The sequence below is a fragment of the Peromyscus maniculatus genome, chromosome 3 (assembly GCF_049852395.1).
Source record: "Peromyscus maniculatus bairdii isolate BWxNUB_F1_BW_parent chromosome 3, HU_Pman_BW_mat_3.1, whole genome shotgun sequence".
NCBI lineage: Eukaryota > Metazoa > Chordata > Mammalia > Rodentia > Cricetidae > Peromyscus > Peromyscus maniculatus.
In genome coordinates this window covers 38,666,327-38,686,878 of record NC_134854.1, presented here as the reverse complement: position 1 = coordinate 38,686,878, position 20,552 = coordinate 38,666,327, and the positions used below count along the sequence as shown (strand labels likewise).

The 20,552-nt window shown below is 42.4% G+C and overlaps 1 protein-coding gene and 1 long non-coding RNA gene across 14 annotated transcripts in view; one reads left to right on the top strand and one right to left on the bottom strand.

Moving 5' to 3' along the window:
* The window catches only part of Fbxl13 (F-box and leucine rich repeat protein 13), a 214,800-nt gene that overhangs the window by 184,704 nt on the left and 9,544 nt on the right, over positions 1-20,552 (top strand). For 9 of the 13 annotated variants that reach the window (XM_076565962.1, XM_076565963.1, XM_076565961.1 and 6 more), the window contains 2 exons: positions 9,467-9,550; positions 19,540-19,674. In XM_076565962.1, coding sequence (XP_076422077.1) covers positions 9,467-9,550; positions 19,540-19,674 — 219 coding nt within the window. The other 4 variants (XM_076565964.1, XM_042272905.2, XR_013049550.1 and 1 more) reach the window with 3 other exon arrangements.
* LOC143272120 (uncharacterized) lies at positions 5,316-19,652 on the bottom strand. The gene is made up of 3 exons (XR_013049551.1): positions 19,515-19,652; positions 13,185-13,295; positions 5,316-8,261 (listed from the first exon to the last, which is right to left on the bottom strand). It is a non-coding gene; the product is annotated as an uncharacterized LOC143272120 (long non-coding RNA).

Below are 20,552 nucleotides of genomic sequence, written 5' to 3'. Positions count from 1 at the left end.
TGGGGAGTGTTGAGAGTCGTCCCAGGCAGTACTCAGGATTTTTATTTGTCCAGGTGTAGGCATAATAGGTCACTAATCAGGAAAAGAACCTAGGAGAGAGGTGGAGACGTGGAGGCAAGATTCCAAATTCTGTTTTGGACATATTTGATCCCAGTTACCATGGGCTCCTTTGGTACCAGATGACAAAGAATAGACAGAAGACAGACACTTGCCTGATGTTTGGAATATCTGCTGTTGCTTTGTTTGGCTTTGCTGTTTTCCTTGGGTTGTCTGGAGTTCCAGGATTTATATGCATTCAAATTCCAGAATATCCAAACAGGAGAGTTACCAAGTGTTTTCTTTATCTCAGCCTGGGAAGTGGGGCTTCCTGCATTTTCACTTGAGGGCTCTTTCAGACTCCGTGTTCTTCTACACCCTCGCAGAGGCTTCTCAGTCATCCTAGACTTCTTGCTACCCGGTCCATTTTATTTCAGTGAGATTATATGTAACTACCAAACTTTCTGTGTTACACAGATCTCCCCTGCAGGGAAGCCCCCATGGGCAGGGCCATGAAAGCACAGCTGAGGAGGGCAAAGTTCTTAAAGGAAGTTCTTTTAACAGATCCTGACCAGCTAGCAGGCCAGAGGAAGAGCTCATGAAAAACCACGGCTTCCCGCTGTGCTGCCAGACTTCTGAAAGTCATGTGCTGCTTTGAGGTACTTAGGGCACGCTGCGGCCGAGTCAGCAGGTAGTGAATATGTAAGCAAGAGCCATGGCGGAGGAGCTGCCGAAGCCTGGGTGCGAGAAGGGAGAACGGCCAGGCAGACCTCCTCAGAACGGCAGTGTGTGGCGGGTCAGTCTGAGAGATCCAAAGAATATCCAAAGAAGAAGGTGGGAGAGGAGGTCAGAACAAGGCCATGGATGCAAGGGAGGTGGAGCCTCAGACAGTGAGGGCTGGTCAGCAGGGTCACGCTTCACAGACGGACCACGCAATCTGAAGTTAGGAAGCACTCATCCATTTTTATAAAAAAGATTTTTTGTTTTTTTGAAAAATGATGTGTGTTTCTGTTCCTAGCTTAGTACTTCCCTTAACTATTGATATATTTGTATGGTATAGTTTAGAACCAGAACTGTGTGACTCTGTGAAGAATAGAGCCCAGAGTTAATACTTTATAGAATTCTTTGTTGATTAAAAAATGTAATAACGAGCCGGGCGGTGGTGGCGCACGCCTTTAATCCCAGCACTCGGGAGGCAGAGGCAGGCGGATCTCTGTGAGTTCGAGGCCAGCCTGGGCTACCAAGTGAGTCCCAGGAAAGGCGCAAAGCTACACAGAGAAACCCTGTCTCAAAAAACCAAAAAAAAAAAAAAAAAAAAAAAAAAAAAATGTAATAACGATTTTTGTGTTGTATTTTCCCTACAAATTATTCTAAATTATTTTTTATGAACATTCTAACAGCACCAAAAGAAATGTGGGCTACAGGAAAACGCATTAAAATGTTTGCCGACTCCTAAATGTTAATATATTTCTAGGAGTGTTCTTTGATTGTGCTGTGTATGTACACACTGCATGCACATATGCACAAATGCAACTTTATACCTTGCTATTTAAACCTAAGCATGTTGTGCACTATTATTTACAACAATCATTTTGTGTTTGTGGACTATTCCAAATATACCATAGCCTCAGCTATTCTCTTCTGGAGAAACGTATCCATTAATTCATTATTTTCTTACTCCTCTCTAGTTCCTGCTACTGTCAAGGTCTTCTAGTCAGAATCATCCCCCTCAGTTTCTCCATCTGTTGAGCAAAACATTTTGTTGTGTTTTGGCTGCTTGTTGCCCCATGAGTTTGAAGTGGTGTGTTCTTCCAAAAGACCAAGTTCTGGGACTCTCACACTGTTGTGGCAGTGTTGAGGTCCATGCAGCCTGTAACCATGGTGTCCAGTGGGTAGCAGTCCCATCATCGGGGGCCACCCACACAAACAGACTAGTGCTATGTCAGGAGAGAGGCTGCTGCAGAACGAGGCCTCTCCAGGCCTTGACATCTTCTGTATACAAGGATTTCTCTCTCTCTGCTTACCATGCTGTGGCTCAGCCATGGATATCTTTGCAGGGTGCATCATCAAGTCACCAGACTGAGTAAAATGTCCTATTTTCTATTGGTTTGCAGCTGTGAATGAGATCTCTGTTTTAGCATGTTTATCATAGAGTCTGTGGGCTTACTTACCTTTTCTAGAGACCACTAAAAAGTGACTTAAAAGCTGGGCAAACTATGAAATCTTATGCAATGTTATGGTTTTTAAATCATGAGCATGACAGTTATGATGCCACCCTCTCCATGCTCACTGTTCTGGCATGCTAATATTAACATGTATTGCTAAGACAGGCCAGGTGTCTTATACTTGTAACCCCAGCATTCAAGAGGCTGGAACAGGAGGGTCTGGAGCTTGAGGCTTCCTCAGTTACACAGTGAGAACTTGTCTCAAAATAAATAATGAATAAATAAATAAATAAAATCTAAAAATGAAAGTGAGCTTCTAAGCTAAAACAAACCATTCATAAGGATGATTTATAGCATTGTGGCTGCCAGATAAATTACCACACTATATTTGCTCTAATGCTCACATTCCATAATGCCTTGGCTATTTTCCAGGCCCTTTATAAAAATTCAGTATCTCAGAAGAAAAGCCATGTGAGTTATGAAAATCTAAACCTCATCATCATACTGCTGATCTGTTTAGGCAGTTTTCATCTGCCTCATTTTCACATGCAGGACATGGTTTAAGAAATCACGGTTGGAGCCGGGCGGTGGTGGCGCACGCCTTTAGGCATTTAGGCAGTGGGACCAAGTCCTGTGCTCATTCCATGAGTTGGCTGTTTGAAACCAGGAACTTATGCAGGGACACTTGGCTCAGTCTGGGAGGAAGGGACTGGACCTCCCTGGACTGAGTCTACCAAGTCGATCACAGTCCTCGGGGGAGGACTTGTCCTGGAGGAGATGGGAATGGAGGGTGGGCTGGGGGTAAGGGGAGGGCGTGGGAGGGGGGAGAATAGGGGAACCCATGGCTGATATGTAGAACTGAATGGTATTGTAAAATAAAAAATATATATCACAAAAAAAAAGAAAAGAAAAAAAAAATAAAAAAATAAAATAAAATACTAATCAGAATAAAAAAAAAAAAAAAAAAAAGAAATCACGGTTGGAGCCGGGCGGTGGTGGCGCACGCCTTTAATCCCAGCACTCGGGAGGCAGAGCCAGGAGGATCTCTGTGAGTTCGAGGCCAGCCTGGGCTACCAAGTGAGTCCCAGGAAAGGCGCAAAGCTATGCAGAGAAACCCTGTCTCGAAAAACCAAAAAAAAAAAAAAAAAAAAAAAAAAAAAGAAATCACGGTTGGCTACTCATTCTGAGAGATCAGCAGAACATGAACACTTCCCTCAGATAGCATAATTCCACCAGGAAAGACAGTGATTTTATCTCCTAAATATGTTTAACAAGAATTTAAGCAAGTTAAGCTCGTATTTATAAGTGGCTGAGAGCATAGCTCACTGGTAAAGCTGTGTACTCAGATCTGTGAGGCCCAGTGTTCAGTCCTCAGGATATAAAACAATGACTGCGTAACACCACACATGACTTGGGACAGTACTAGGTCTAAGAGCTTTCATTTATTCAAAGTGCCCCCCAACATTTTAGCAGAATTAAATCCTTTTCAGTAAGAAAAAGAAAGTTTAAATAAGGTCCAGCTAAGGAATCTAAAAATGAAGGACAGAAATTAAAAGTTGCATTTAATAACTTACTTAGACAAGGACCAGGAAGAAATACTAAAATCATAGAGCAGAAGGTTATTGTCCAACTGTATGCTAACATCCTGAAAGAGACACACTATAGATTTATGAACTCAAGGAAACTATGTATCTAATGAAGTGGTGTAGCAGTCAGCCCTAAGTCAAGTGACCCAGTGACATCCCTGGTTGTGCAACAGCCTGACAGAGACTCCCAGGGGGATGTGGCAGCATTCAAAAACAAGCCCAAGCATAAGCCGACAATGCAGATTATGAGACATTCAAGAACTGGCAAGGGCGCTTCCAAAAGCATCCTGGGCTGGGGAGAAAGCTCAGTCCCACAAGGGCCCAAGTTCACCCCTCAGAACCCCATGTGGAAAGCCAGGTGCGGTGGCATGAACTTGTAAAATCCCAGCTCTGGAGAAGTAGAGACAGGCAGATCCCTGAGGCTCAGAGGCCACAGTCTAATCAGAGACACGCCCCCCACCCCCCACCCCCTGCCAGCAAACAAACAATGACAACAACAAAAATAAAAATGAACAGCACCTAAGGACGATGACACCTGAGGTTGTCCTGTGGCCTACGCACGCACGCACAAGCTAACTGAAGAATTTAGGTAAAGGACATAAAGGTATTCCTTCTAATTTTCTTTGAACTTTTCTGGAAATGTGAATGTTTTCAATATAGAGTTGGAAGAAGATGTTTTATATTTATGTTGGTGGTGTTCCAAGCCAAGGATAGCATGACTTGGCCAGAGCAGGCACCCCCACCCCAACACGCTCCCCATCCTAACATTCAGTAACCAGTTCATTGCCGATGTCTATCTACATTAGCTAAACAAATCCAGATGTAAAACTGGGAGAAATGTTCAAGAAATCTTCAGCTCCCAAAGGTCTTGTGTGCATGCATCTGTCCCCGGCAGTGTTCTGTCTTCCCTCCCACTGAACTACTTCCAAGCAACTCACTTTCCAAACAAAGTCTCAGCTTATACCATTTCCTCGACTGAAAGGCTGTCCCTGTTATATATACTGAGTGTCAAAATCACAATCTTTAGGCTTAATTCAGAGTTTTCTTCCTCTTTGAAAGCTCTGCTAGACCACCCCCTTGCCTTCTTCCAGTAGGAAGCAGTCGCACATACTGGGTGGTCCTCACATGTCTCTTAAAACACAAGCCCCGTTTTTCTTGCGTTTTGTTCTTGATGTAAGATGTAACAGTGTGTTCCCCACACCAGGAGAGCTCTGTTTACCTCTGCCACACTGGGTGACATGCAGATTTGTTAGGATGACTTGATGCCTGCTTTCTTTTGAATCTTATGTCTTGAGACCACATCCTTCAGCGAACCTGATACTGTAGTGTAAGCCATGTTCCCACTATGGATTCCTAGGCATCTTGGATCCATGTCCTTCAATTTTGTGGGCTATGGAGAAGCAAAGTGCTTGCTGGGAACCTGGAGTCTTAAATTCTCACGTGGCCTGCAGTTCTGCTGATAATTCACCCACCCTCACACCAGCTGTTTCCCCCGTGTGTTACCCGATTAAACAATTGAGTCTCTTTTAAAATTTAATTGTTTCCTTTTATTGAAAACAGATTCTTTTCTCACATAATAGATTTCAATTATGGTTTCCCTTCTCTCTACTCCTTCCAGTTTCTCCCCACCTCCCCTTCCATCCAGATCTACTCCTTTTCTGTCTCTTATTAGAAAAACACAGGCTTCTAAGGGATAATAATAACATATAACAAAATAAAACCAAAACAATCACATCGAAGTTGGACAGGACAAACAAACAAACAAAAGGAAAAGAGCCCAAGAGAAGGCACCAAAACCAGACTCACTCATTCACACACTTGGGAATCCCATAAAAACACTAAACTGGAAGCGATAACATACACAGAGAACCTTGAGCGGACCATGCAGACCTGTGCATGCTGCCTCAGTCTCTGAGTTCACATGTGCATTGATCCTGTTGATCCTAGTTTTCTTGGTGTCCTCCATCCCTCTGGCTCTCACATTCTTTCTGCCTCCTCTTCTGCAGGGTTCCCTGAGCCCTGAGGGGAGGGATTTGCTGGAGACATCCCACTGAGGACTGAGTGTCCCAAAGTCTCTCACTCTACATAATGTCTAGCTGTGGGTCTCTGTATTTGTTCACTTTGCTGCAGGACGAAGCTTCTCTGATGATGAATTTAGCCTCTGTTTATACTTTGGGGAAACAAACCCTGACCTCTGTCCTGCAAAGGGACTCGTGCATTTGGCAGACTTTGGGCGAACAAGGAAGACCTTTCATAGCAATACTGCCAGACTTCACTGGAAGGAGGCCCGACAGCCCTTTGCTGACTGCGGCCCAGCAACCCCATCTTACTGGCTTCTCCCCCAGCTTCCCAATTAAACCTTGGAACCAGCACGTTTACTCCACGATATTAAACCAAATCAAGCAGTAATACCACCAAGGCCAGAAATTTCTCCTTTGAAGCAGTTTGATGACCAGTATTCAGAAAAATCTTCAAATGCCATTATAAATTCACTTACACTGTGCTGTACAGTTCTACACCTTGCCGTTCTGTTTCATGCTGTTGTGGACCATGTCCTTTGAATACAGCAGCCAACTATCGTTTTAATCAGAGCAGCTGCATTGGGGACCCACAAGATCAGGCTTATTGACATTCTTTCACAGCGGGAGGCGGAAGGTTGGAGGGTTATTAAGCCTTCACCTGAGATCCCAGCCACTCCCTCCTTGTGCTGTACATAACCTGTCCCAGCTATACATGGTCTTGGGAAATGCTGAAGTATCAAAATAAAAGTTGCAGAAGGTAACTGTCAGTTCTTTTAGAGAATCCCTCCTGCTTTGGAGCATTTCTGAATCTCATAGAGCTGAACAGAACATTTACCTAGCTGGCACAGGTGTTCATTAGGTCAGCTCTCTGAGAGGTCCTAAGTCAAATCAGAACACATCTCATTGGCTGGAACAGTGCATTTCTCTTGCTGACCCCAATTGCCCGCAGGTGGTGCTTACAGAGGACTGACTGGTCTCCTTTCCACTTCCTGGTAATCTGTTAGTGTTATGTTTACTCAGCAGCAAGGCTGCATGGTAACGTGTCAGCATGGGCACAGGTCTGAGTCTAACAAAAATACGTGACACATAGGCAATGTCTTCATCTATCTTGGACAGAAGAATGACAGGAAAATTTTATAGTTTTTATCAAACAATTGTCAATTATCAAAATCGTCATTGAGATGCAAGGCCCTCAGTACGTTTCATTTTGTTGGTTTCTTTATGGAGCTGTGGAACTACCACCACAGCCTAATCCCAGAATGTTTTCATCACTCCTAACAAGACCCCTTTCCTATGCTTGTCACACCCTCCAGCGGCCTCAGGCAAGCACAGATCTATCTTTTCTGTATATTTGCCTATTTGGACTTTATACATCAATGAAATCATGTCTGGTGTTTGGGGTCTGGCTTCTTGTACTAGAACAATGTTTTCAAGGCTATGCATACAATGGCATGCACCAACACTTCTTTTTCTTACCAACTAGCATTGTATTATAGGGATAAAATGTATCTTATTTACATTTCCATCCCTTGGTAGATATTTCGGTCGTTTCTGAATACCATTGTTAAGAATGCTTACACATAATTTTTCCATGTGGATGTTTTACTCTTAGTTATAAACCTCTAGAAGAGTCCAATTGCTGGGCCATGTGTTGACTCTGCTTTGCTTTCTGAGACAGAGTCATGTTTTCCAGAATAGTTGGTCCCCTCGCTTTCCTGCAGCATTATTTGCCTGTCAGTCTTTGCATCTCCTCACTGTCACGTTTTATTGTCTCTCTTCTTCAGTATAGACATCTTAGTAAATTAGTGTGGTATCTCATTATATACTTAAGCGACAGCTACTGATCTTCAATCGCTGTTGAGTTCATGGATGAGCAATTATAGTATTAAACATAGCATTCCATGTTCATATTTTAATTTTAAAATTATTAATGCAATTTTCATTATTGTTCCTGGATGTATATGATGGGGATGCATGTGCCAAAGCTCATGTGTGGCGTTTGTTTCTGTTTCCCTTTCTGTGGCTTATGTGAACTCTGGTTATCAGGCTTGCATGACAACGGCTTTAACCAGCTGAATCATGTTTCCAAGCCTCTGTCTTAACTTTCAGTGGTTTCTTTGGTGAAGCGGTAAGGAGCAAACAGACTGACAAGCGTTGTATTTAGCTCCTGAATTTCTGTGGCTAAGCTTTACAAATTCTGACTTGGCTACAGCAGTGAAACCTAACTGCTTCAGGGGTCATTTAGAAGGAAGAGTCTCACAAGGTCCTATATTCTTTCTATTTTCAAGTGTAGGACACAGAGATAACTCCGCATGTCTTGGTGTTTTTGTTCAAAGCACTTGGTTTCTTTGGGGGAACAGCTCCACCCCTCCAGTTGTTCTGGCATGAAGAGAAGAACATCTGCATCTGGAATGCAGTCTGTGTGCAATGGCTCCATGGGTGGATTCTTTACTCTGAAAGGAGGAGGCGGGAAAGACAACGTGTTTTAGAAAAGGCTCCACAGTCACAGTGACATGAAGGGACCCGGCAGAGTCATTTCACTTGGAGACAGTGCCCAGGATCATTAAACAAACTGAGACAGCACTGGATTTAAAAATAAAATCTCTTTAAAGGAAAGTTATTTAAGGGGAAAAAACAAGATCTTACATTTTCATAGTTATTTTCCATTATGGCTCAAACACTGCACTTAAGATCAACAAAATATAAACTAGCCATGAGAATAAATAGAAAATTTATAAATAAATAAATAAATAAAAAGACAAATCCCTAGCCATTTCTGACATTGCTCCGTTAATGTTTCTTGAGCTCACTGACTGAGAATAAATTCTGCTCATGTCGGCTGGGTAGGAAGCATATCCTGTGAGATTCTGAGATGATCTTTAATACAAAACAAGACAGAGAGCCTGAGGCTGTGTCTCAGGAGAGCACTTGCCCAGCATGCCAAGGCCCTGGGCTTATCCTCAGCACCAGCAAACAAGCACACATACTCAGCAGGATATGACTGTAAGCCAGTTCATCAGGTTGGAGGGCCATGCAGTCGGTTCTGGGGAAGCTGCTGAGAAGCGGCACAGCATGGCCATGTGCACCACAATGTAAGGGCCAGGAGAGCAATCTGCTGTCTTGTCTTTAAACCCGAAAAAAAGTGGACTACTGACCTTTATAAAGATCTGTTCCCTTTCTCTTTCAGAAACTAGACTCATGAAATGAACTAAAGATTTTGAGTTTTTTAGGTTAGGAATGAATAAGAACCTGGCAAATTCATTAACTGCACCCCAGTTGTCTTCAAGTAACTCAAAGCAGTTCCCATTGGTTCTGATAGCATTTGTCTGGACACAGTAGCAACAGGTGATTTCTAGCTTTGGGACTTTTTTTGTTTTTGTTTTTGTTTTGGGTTTTTTTTTTTTTTTGTTTGTTTTTTTGGTTTTTTTTGCAAAGTATTAGAGACAACTGAAAAATTGTGTTTAATAGTTTAATAGTGACTAATATTGCCAAAGTTAAGCTCATTGCTTTGTTAGATATAAAGAAATATGACCCATAAGGTAGGTAGTTCTATTTAGCTTGCTTAAATGATTGCTCTTTTAAGCCAATAGTTGTACAAATGGCTCTTGGACACATCCCATACTAAACTGTAATCACAAAATCGTCTTTATATTTTTAGAGCTTGAACATACTCTCCAGACACAGGAAACTGAGGGAACTTTCTCTGTCTGAGTGTGCCAACATCACTGACATTGGAATTCGGGTAAGATGATTAGGGTTTTCCACTAAAGAGTTAAGATTAAAAATTAAGTTCAAATTCAATAAACTTTGTAAGTCACAATAGAAAGAACAGGAGCCAACTCACAATACATAAGGGACTGGGACTCAGCCACAGGTCAACTCTGGGTGTCATGATTTGAAGCTAAAATGCTGCCCACAGCTCCCATGTAAACACAGTCCTTAGCTCACAGCACCATTTTGAAGGCATGGAGCCCTTGGGAGACACAGCCTGGCTGGTGGAGTAGACCTTCACCGGCTCTCAGGTTAGACTCCATGTGAAGAGCAGCCTCTGCCAGCGCCCGCCTACCCCTTAAACTGCTTTTGCCAGCGTCTTTGGTCACTGTGACACAAAGGTCATCAATGCACTGCCCGGGCTCTCGGCCAGGCCTCTAGGGCCTGCGGTACTGAAGGTACTGCAGTGTCCTCATTTTTCCCCATCTATTTGCTTCCACCTTTGTGTCAGACTCATAGGATTGACAGGGCATCCATTTGGAGGATGATAAACTTCTATGTAGCCCAAAGTCTTTACATATAGAGAAAATGGTTTCTAAAATGGAAAATTAAAGTACTAAATAATCATGAAAATTGGAGAAGTTTACAGACTACACCAGGTTTCTAACAGTTGGGAGTTTAAGTTATCCAAACATAGTTTGTAGTGTACTTCAATAGAATGGACAGTGTGAGGTGAGTGAATGAGTAAGAAGAATTATTATGTGCTCAGCTGATATTTGAGGAATTCTTGAGAAGGATGGCCCAAGTACCATGCAGGAAACCATAAAGTGCACATTACATGTAAGCTACAATGAAAATTTTTTTAGCACCATAAGCATCTTAATGAGAGAGAGAGAGAGAGAGGGAGAGAGAGAGAGAGAGAGAGAGAGAGAGAGAGAGAGAGAGAGAGAGAGAGAGAGAGAGAGAGCAGGAGACTGACCATCACCCAAAATTATGTTTTGAGCATGCCTGAATAAGAAAGAACTGAAAATTAGGACATGGAAACTGCTAAGCCATTGGAAGCATCACATAAGAGCATGTTGGGAGTTAACCTTCAACATGCAGGAAAACATTAGACTGAGTAGGAAGAAAGAAAAGCATCAAACGGTGGTCCACACACCTTAATCCAGCAGTCAGGAGGCAGAGCCAGGCGGATCTCTGTGAGTTCAAGGCCAGCCTGGTCTACAGAGCAAGATGCAGGACAGGCGCCAAAGCAAAAGCATCGGAGGGAAGGATGGAGAAACATTTTCTCATAGGGATACAAGAATGAATCTCACAAGCATTCGGATAATGCAAGTGCTAGCTGAGAAGTCCAAAGAAAGTAGGGTTGTTTGGGCATCACAAATTTGAAGATGACTTATGAAATTTTAAATGACTAATTGAGCAATGTTGGAATAATGTACAGAGTGGAGGGCTGGTCAGCTCATGCGTAGACCTTAGCATAGAATTACAGACTTTGGGGGCTGAAGGAAGCTTAGAAACATGTAAACCAATTTTGAGTTTACAGATAAGCTAAGGGCTGAAAGGTTACAACTGACCAAGGTTTCATACTTTCTCAGGAAACCAGCTTCAGGTCCGTTTTATGGAAATGAAGCATGGAAATGGGGAGTCACTCTTCTGAACGGCCGTTGGGCAACGTGGATCAGTCCCCACTGTGCCGTTCAGCTTTGCTTTGTTTTATCGCATTGTGTCTGGGCAGTGGAGTAATATAAGAGCAAAGTGTAACACTATTAAGATTCTTTAAAACTGTGATGTGAAGCAAGGTTTGTTTCTTCTAATTGTAGTCCCTGGCACCAACTCTGCCTAGTATAGAGAGTTATTCAGAAAACAAAATACTGCTTCAAGATGAAGAGCCCAGAAAGAATTGAAAACTTTCATATGGGACAAAATTATAACTCTATAATAAAAGGAATTACAGATGCTTAGGTACACATAACCTGCTATGAAAAGAAGCCAAAAGATGTGTGTAAGTGTAAATTGTGGTTTAATTGTATGGTTAAACATGCAGTTACACAAAGCCTTATCCATTAGCATGATATAGTCAGGCTTTCAAAAAAATTGAAAAGGTGACAGACAGATCAGAGATTTGAAAAAGCAAAACAGTTAAGCATCATATTAAATAAGTATGGCATTAAGAGGACTCAGTATTAATGTAACATTTTATTATTATGAATGTCTTACATTGTTCTTGACAAGTCTTGCTCCTAAATCAGTACACACACACACACACACACACACACACACACACACACACACACACACACCCCTCTGTTAATAATTTTTGCATGTATTTGAGATACAATGCCATATTTTAATAATGTTTATATACAGTGTGAACCCATCTACTTAACCACCCACCTAATCACTCCTTTATACATTCATCCATGGGCCAGGAGTAAGATTCATATCCTAAAGTACATGGCAGAGCCCAAGCAAAGGACAATTTGACCTAAATTCTCTAGCTGGGAAGCCAGACTCTGTACCATGATCCTAGTTTGCTTGGCAGAAAAGTCTGATTCTTTGAACTAGTAGCTAGTAGTAGTAGTAGTAGTAGTAGTAGTAGTAGTACTTCAGTTGTAGGTAATTATAGATGTTAAATTAGCATTTACTGACTGAATGAAGGCCCCAAATAAAAGTTAAAAATATTGACATTTCTAATACTGAGTTACATTCCTAGAGAGGAGGCAGTTGTATTTGAGCAGAAACTAAACCTTTCACACGTATCCTATGCAGTGCTGGGATAAATATCCAACACTTAAAAGATGCTTCTTGGGACAAGGCTGAGAATCAGTAAAGCATCACGTTCTGCAGTTTGTTTTTTATCTGTTGGCTCCAGGCATCTTTCCCCACTCTTCTACGGGGCTTAAGTTTATACTGTTTCAGATGCTAGGAGTTAGGTGAAAGTGTGTGCTCACGCGTTAATTATATCATCACACAGTGAAATGCTGGCATGTCTTTTTAAACAGTTTAAACTTTCAAAATTGTTCTTTATTTTCTGCAATCTAAAGTATCTTTTTAAAGAAGCATGGGATGCAGAATTATTTCATTATTAGTTACACAAGATCAGATGTTCTATTCAGGAAAAACTTTTCTTTCTTATCATCTTTCCTTCATTTTCCCTCCTCCGTGTGTGTGTGTGTGTGTGTGTGTGTGTGTGTGTGTGTGTGTGTGTGTGTGTGTGTGTTGGCTTTTCCACAGTCTAAGCATCTACCTTGTTCAACAACTGTCCTCTTCCCCTAGACTGGCCTCTGGCCAGCCTGTTGCAGACATGTCTGGAGTTTAAGAAGGGTTTATTCATGGACCCTAACAGCAAAGTTGCATCACTCTCCTGTGACTCTTTCCTCATTTAAAATACTTGGATTCATTAACTTTTAACTAGTTCCAAAATATTGTTTATGCAAGATTTTCATCAATAATTTTTATCCATTGATAGCCCCACCCTCCACTGCTAAACTAAAATTGATTTTGGTAGCCTTTGATAAATCCTGACTTACAATGCCAAAGATGGGCTAGATGAGTCAGCTCCCCTTAGCAACTATTAAAAAAAAAATCAACACTGATTTCTATTTAGTTTCTAGGATTAACTCATGCAAAAGTTATCAAAGTATGAGATTTTGATACTACACCTAGTCTCCAGGGATAAAGTTGTGTTCATGGGTTGAAAGGGAAACAATCAAGACTCCTAGTCACGTTGGCTTCAATCATGGCCTTTGGTGCAGCAGAGGCTCCCAGCTGTCCTGTGTGGGGGAAGGAGAACAGGAGACATTCGGCTCTTTTAGCACCTGGCTCTAATGCTGGCATCTTTCACTCCAGTTATTGTTGGGAAGTATGGAGCTCCCAGAGGACTCAGGCTGTAGATTTTTTAAAAGTGTCTGAGAAGAGGAACTAATTAATTTCTTGGTAGATTTAAAAGGGTGGTCATTTGGTACTTGTTGAAAAGGCAACAGCCACAAAACCTGGAACAATAAAGAGCTTCATTTTAGAAATCCCTGTTGCATTGATCATCCATGCTAAGAACAGTCTCCTGATCTTTACAATAAAACAGCAAATGCCAGGAGACTCCAGGGATGTGCATTCAACTGGGGGCACAGATATCAGGGTACTATTGTTTCTTCAATGGCCAGGAGCAAAGGCAGAGAGCTCAGCATTCTGCTGCTTGTTGACGCTAATGTGTTTCCAATTATAAGCAGTCCAACAGGATTTGAAACTTGCCAGACTTCAAAGGACGTGGGATTCAACAGCTTCTCAGAGTCCCATAGCTTAGATGGTTCCAAGGGATTCTGGAGTGTTGGGCACCATGTTTTCTTGGCAAGAAACCAGGTGAAGCTGAGTAACTACCATACCAGTGTTGGCTTCCTGCCCACCCCCACTGTGAGAACCAGTGGACAGCTGAAGTTTTGCTGTACTTCCTAATTGACCCAAACATCTGTTATTTTCATGTCAAATGTCCACAGAGAAGAACTATAGCAGAGCATGTTAAAAGCAAGATAATCTTTAGGAGGCCTTTTCTGCCCTAAGCTCCCCCCAGAATACGTGTTTATCACATGTAAGATGAAATTTGCCTAAAGTTGAACAAAACCTGTCAGATTGCCTGCAGGCAAAGCTAAAAGGCAAGGAAAGCAAGTGTAGGGCCCCCATTTCCCCATGATAGTACAAGTTTATGGCTGGTTTTGATCCCTCTGTGACACACCCAGGACTTGTCCAGTGTGTCATGTCTGATGTGAGCAGGGTGCCTGTATCATGGCTCAGAAGAGCTGTAGTTCACTGATCATTTCTGTCAGGCCCATTTAGAATTTCCTTCTCTATTTCCTTTCTAAAGCACTCATGGCATTACGGGTTAAAGGTAGTATCCCAGGCAGAGACCGTCAGTCCATGATTCCTCAGTCAACTGCTGACAGACAAAACAGCTTTTAAGATAGGTGTTGTTTCTGCCAAGAGAAAACATACTCTTTCTGTCTTCCCAAAGTCTGTGATATACATATGCATATATATCACAGATAAGGAAAGTTAAGGTTAAAAATGTGTCAGGGTCATATAGACCCAACAGATTCTAGCTCGGAGCTTTTCTACAAGGCTGGAAGCCTTCCTTGACTAGATCACCTTTGGTTCTACTATATCCTAAATGAAGGGCCGAAGCAGTACTGACAGTCCCTGAACAAAGTTTCTTAGAGATCCTGAAATGCAAGAGGCTGGACTTAGTTGACCAGTGGTCTCAGTTGCCATTTTCTTGAGACAATTTTTTTAAAAGGACAAAAAAATACAGAGAGTGGCTCGATAGGAACCAGCAGCCCTTCCTGCCTGAGGATTAGAGCATAGTTAATTTCCCTGCCCTTCTTGTGCACAGGAACCCTAGCTAGGGAGGTCAGGAAACGGCTCCAGGCTCCACAGGGTGCACCAAGCCAGGACCACCCCACCTGCTCTGATGCCCGGTGGGAAGAAGGCAGTCTTTGAGGAAACAGACCTCCACATCTCACGACTGTGTGAGGCCTAAGAAACCGAAGTTTTACATTTAGTGTATCGTTTATAATTGTGGAAATTGTATTTTTAGCTTTGAGCCACCTCAACTCATCTTTATTACAGAAGTTAGTTCCCGAGAGCACAATGGGTCTTTCCACAATTATCAACAGAGAGAAAAACAAAATAAAATGAAAAATTCCAACTTTGCAGGACAACTAATGGGGCCCCAATGAGGCACGCTGTCAAGAGAGAGTCGTGAGAATGGACGCAGAGGCCGGGGTTTGGACAAAGAGCTGCCACCTGTTGAGATGGATTAACCAGGATATGGGCGAAAGAACACTACTCTAACAATGAAAAAATATGAGTGAAACTTGGTCCCAGCTACATACCCAAATTAGGAATGTGGTTATTGGCCCCCACACTGTGACTCAGTGCAGAAGACATGGACATTTTCCATAAAAGTGTTAACGCACGGCAAGATTGGATGATACACTGGAACAGAGCCAATCGCTGTGACATCTCATTCTCTTTCCATCTTTGCTGTAAGGGACCGACTAGGGAGGAGCATAGAGTAGCATTTTCCAAGGCTGCCATGTGAGGGACTGGGGCAGCTCTGGAGGCGGCAGGGCACCTGGCAGTTGTCTCTAGAGAAGAGAGGACTTCATGAGTGACTGAGCTCAGTCACACCTGCAGACTTGGGGCCTCAGGGGACTTACACGGCTCTAAAGAAGAGATGAAGTGTGGACTTTACCTCAGGGGACTTACATGGCTCTTTTGTCTCAGGATTTCCATGTCTGAGAATGCAGCTGTGAATGTATCAGAGACCTTAAAATTACTTTTCAAGTTATTGAATTTAAAAACCTCTAAAAATTTCATCTTCAAATACTAGTAGAGTCTTTATAAGCACACAACTGCAGGAACTGATTCAGGCAGTCCAAAGACACTGGTAGTTGAAGCTGAAGAGGTGCCTTGCATCTCCTTTTAAAGCTAGCCAGCTCTCAAGCTTCTAATTTTTATTAATGATTATTATTCTGTGTGTGTACCTGGTACGCCACAGCATGTGTGCGGTCAGAGGTCAACTTTCAGAATCTGCTCTCTCCTTCCACTATGGTCCTGGACGTTGAACGCCGCCCATTAGGCTTACACAGCCAGCACCTTTACCATTGTCATCCCATCAGCCCCTCACTAGGACTTGTCTCTTGTGCTTGCTCTCTGCCCATTCTCTAAGAGGAAACAATAGTACCCACACCTTGCAACATCAGAATTTTTGTATTATTAAAACAGACTTAATGTTCTGGAAGACACTTACATAGGACCAATCGACATCCTAGTATTTACTGAGAATGTACTGTGTTCTAAATGTGATGCTTATGAGAGCATATAAAAACCAGCAGTTCAGAAAGGACCCCAAGAGTCACTGCACTCTTAATGGCAAGGGAGCTGAGAGACAAAGCCATTGGTGCCAATGTACCACCCCGGGTGTACCCCTGAGCTTGCTTATCTCCAGTGACAGCGACCCTTCCATCCCTGAGCAGTGACTCCTTCCCATTTCTGGCATCACTTGGTTCTAGACATGACAGATTCCTGTGTAAAGTTAGTCACAACCCAGGGTGAGTCAGGCACAGAAAGAGCTGAGCCCTGTGGAAAATCCATGATCTGCATGGGCGCTGTCATCACTGTTGGCTGCTGTGGTCAGGAAAGGACAACTGCCAAGACCGCGTCCTCTCTGTAAGTATACACTCATTAACAGTGGTGCCACTCAAAAATGAGCAGCAGCTAACATTGAGTCTTTTTCAATGGATTTAAAAAGCTTCAGTTGTCAAGAGCTATAGTACATCACAGTCTATGGATGTATACACTGTGGAGCGGCTACTTGAAGCTCATTAGCATCCAACCCCTCATTACTTTGTGGTGAGAATTTTTTAAATCTACTTGTAATTTTCAAGTTTATATGACTGTGTTGCTTAGGTTTTTGTCAGCTTCTCATGAGCTGGGGTCATTTCAGGGGAGGGAACCTCAATTGAGAAAATTTCTTCATCAGATTGGCCTATAGGCCAAGTCTGTGGGGCATTTCTGTGCACAGTGCCACCCCCGGGGTAGTGGTCCTGGACGAGGAAGCTGTGGAAAGTAGTCAGCGTTGCTATAGGGATGGACTTGGTCTGGAAGCTGTAAGATGAGATGACCATTTCCTCCTTCAGGCTGGCTTTGGCCAGTGTTTTATCACAGCAACAGAAAGAAGACTAACACAGTGACATCACCATTAACTCTAGTATCACTGTTTGACCCCTTTCCTTCTACATACAAAAACTCTGCATGCCATCCTCAACAATGGATCAAGTTACTCCTGTCTGGGTGCTTCCAATTTCAGCACATATGTAGCTAAAGCATGTAGTAAACTTTATGAGGCACCATGTGCCACATACTAGCACTTCCTGTATAGTACCTCTCAGATAATACTGTGTGCAGTATGAACTTAAGAAGTGATCGATTTTGATAGGAGCCATACCATACATACAAACACACATACACATATAATCTGTGTAACCATCCTTCAGGATGGGTCCCCCCCCCTCGCACCACCCCCACAGAGATCCATACAGCATCAGAGCTAGGTTCTGGCCCTGCAAGTGATGCCACAGTCCTGGGTTCTTTGCTAGACTGTATCTCCTGTAAATCCTCCCTTCTCTATAACTGTGTACTAGCTCCTTTTCATCATCAACTCTAAACAAATGGCAGAAGCAGAGGGAGAGAGGCACACTTATGTTAAGAGTCAGCCTGGTGGCCATGAGCTGACCTGACACTCATGTCCTTCCTCAGTCCTGAGAGCAGAACTAGCATGTAGCCCAGTCGGCACCTGTTTTCATAGAAATAAGAGCTCTCACTCAGAACCCAGTAGTGTTCCCAGTCTAATGCTCAAAGTAAAGTTAATGGCAAGGTGTCGTGTACAGAGGACTCTGATTTGGTATTCTAAGCACCTGAGCCTCTTCACAGTGATGAAAAACCCTGGGAGTGACTGATGGTTGCCATGGTTACAGTGGTGAGGAAGGACTTCTCTTGTATTACTTTGAATTAGTCATGGCATCTGATTTCTACTTGTCTTGATTTATTATTATCTTTTTACAGTCACAAGTTTAGTTTTATTATTGTGAATCATTTTGTCCTTTAAATATCATTTTTATTTTAAAGATTTTATTATTTTATTTTTATTCCCTCCATCGTGTGTGTGTGTGTGTGTGTGTGTGTGTGTGTGTGTGTGTGTGTGTGTGTGTGTTTGGGTGCCCACAGAAGCCAAAAGAGGGCATCAGATCCCCTAGAGCTGGAGTTCCTGAGGTTGCAAACTGCTTGGCCTGGGTACTGTGAAGCAGACTCTGGTCCTCTGCACTTGTAACCACTAAGCCATCTCTCCAGCTCCTCATTTTGTTTTTATATAATATCTGCAGAGTTAGAAAGTCTTTCTAAATCCGTAAATTAGCATAGATGGTATTAGGTTTCAGTATAGGACTTTTAAGCAAAATCTGTTTTTGTAGATTCTCCCCCCCCCATTGTCCTACCCACCCACCCCCAGGCTCCTTTCTGCTCGAGTTACTGCAACTCATTAAATACAGACAGACATATAAGCGAGGATGCACAGATGAGATGTGTGGGTTTCGTCTTTTCAAGTCTGGGTTATCGTGCTCAATATAATACCTCCTAGGTTCATCCATTTCCCTGGAAATCTTGTGATGTCAGTTTTCTTTATAGCTCAACAAAATCCCACTGAGTCTGTGTACCATGCTTTCACTATCCATTTCCTGCTGACGGCTGTCCAGGCTGGTTCCATGGCCTTGCTATTGTGATAGGGAAGCAGTGAACAGCTCTGTGACAGATGACCACACTGGCATTTCAGAATAATGCTACACTCTAGGTATGAATTGTCCTGATTAGAAGAGGAACTGGGGCGCCAAAGAGATGAACACGTTTGTAAGTTTTCATAGGTTGTACTAATGGAAAGAAAGTAAAAAGAATGTGTTCTTTCCACTGTCATCTCGCATCCACACCCCTTCCCTCCACTCATTGATGAATAGAACCCTTTTAATTACTGATATGCCAATCACATTTCACCAGTGGGAACTTCAGAAAAACTGGATTTTGCTAGCAGGAATTTGAGTATTGATTAACTGTTAATTTTTGCTATACTGTTTTTTTTTCTATTCTCACTTTTCCCCTTTTATTTTCTTTATTAAGAAGTTTTCTACTCACTTTACATACCAACCACAGATCCCACCTCTTCCCTCTTCCCACCCCCAGCCTTCCCTCCCAAGCAACCTCCCAGCTATACTGATTTTGGAGGTAATGTTTTATTGTTTGTTTTGTTTATGCAAAATCTATATTTAAGGGACCCACATGTATACTAAATAAACTACTGCAGGTGAGGTGCCTTCAGACAGACACAGCATTTGGATCCACAAAGACTAAGGGAAAGTAAGGGGGAAAACTTTAAAAGGGGAAACAAAACCAACCTTTGACCTTGGAAATCTCTTCCAGGCCTACTGTAAGACCTCGCTGTTCTTGGAACACTTGGATATCTCCTACTGTCGCCAACTGTCAGATGACATTATAAAAACAGTAGCCATTTTCTGCACGCACATCACGTCTCTCAACATCGCAGGATGTCCAAAGGTGTGTATGGCAGCTGGAGTGTAGCAAGTCAAAGGGCAGCGCTGACAGCGGAGCCGGGCGGGGCAGTAGTCAGACTGGGCTTGGCATGGCTGGTGGAATCACTGGATGCTTTTTCACATCTTCAAATTGGAAATAGTTCTAGCATTTTATTTGTGCCAAAGTAGAATTTAAAAACATCCAAAACATTATTCTCATGCAAACATAATTATGTGCTAGAGATTCATTTAATTCATTAATGAGAGAACCAGCAAAATAATGAAGTCATGGCACGGAGCATTAGAAAAAAACTGGGTAGGAACTGAAGAATGAACACTGGATTATGGGTCTCAGGTTGATCTAAGATTGGTTGATATCCTACAGTGCAATACAGCCAGAATCCTGGGTTAGAGTTTCTACCAGCAAAAATAATTTGCATGTCTCCTGGACAGGAAAAAAAAAACCAAAAAAACAAAAAAACTAAGTGTTAACACACACCTTCACTGACTTTGGACTGGACCTTAGTAAACAATAAACAGTATGTGAAGTAAAGGCTGAAGTCTCTAGGCACTTCCTCAGTGGGGTAGACATGTCTCTGTTTCCAACAAAAGGACACGGAATTATCTTCAGTCTTAATTTCAACAACTTTCCTGACACTTATGCATAAAAGAAATAATGTGTATTATAATAAACACTGGCTATACTAATGCTTACAGGGGAAAGTGAAGCACCCACTGCCATACACCAGAAAACACAAATTGCTGGCACTTAATACTTAGTTTTTCAGATTTTTTTTCTTTGTACAAAAAGGCCAGGAATGGTTATAGGTTTGTGTTTTGTTCGTTTTTAAAAGATGGACTAATACTTTCAAAGTACAATATAACCTACTTTCTTTCGTCTTG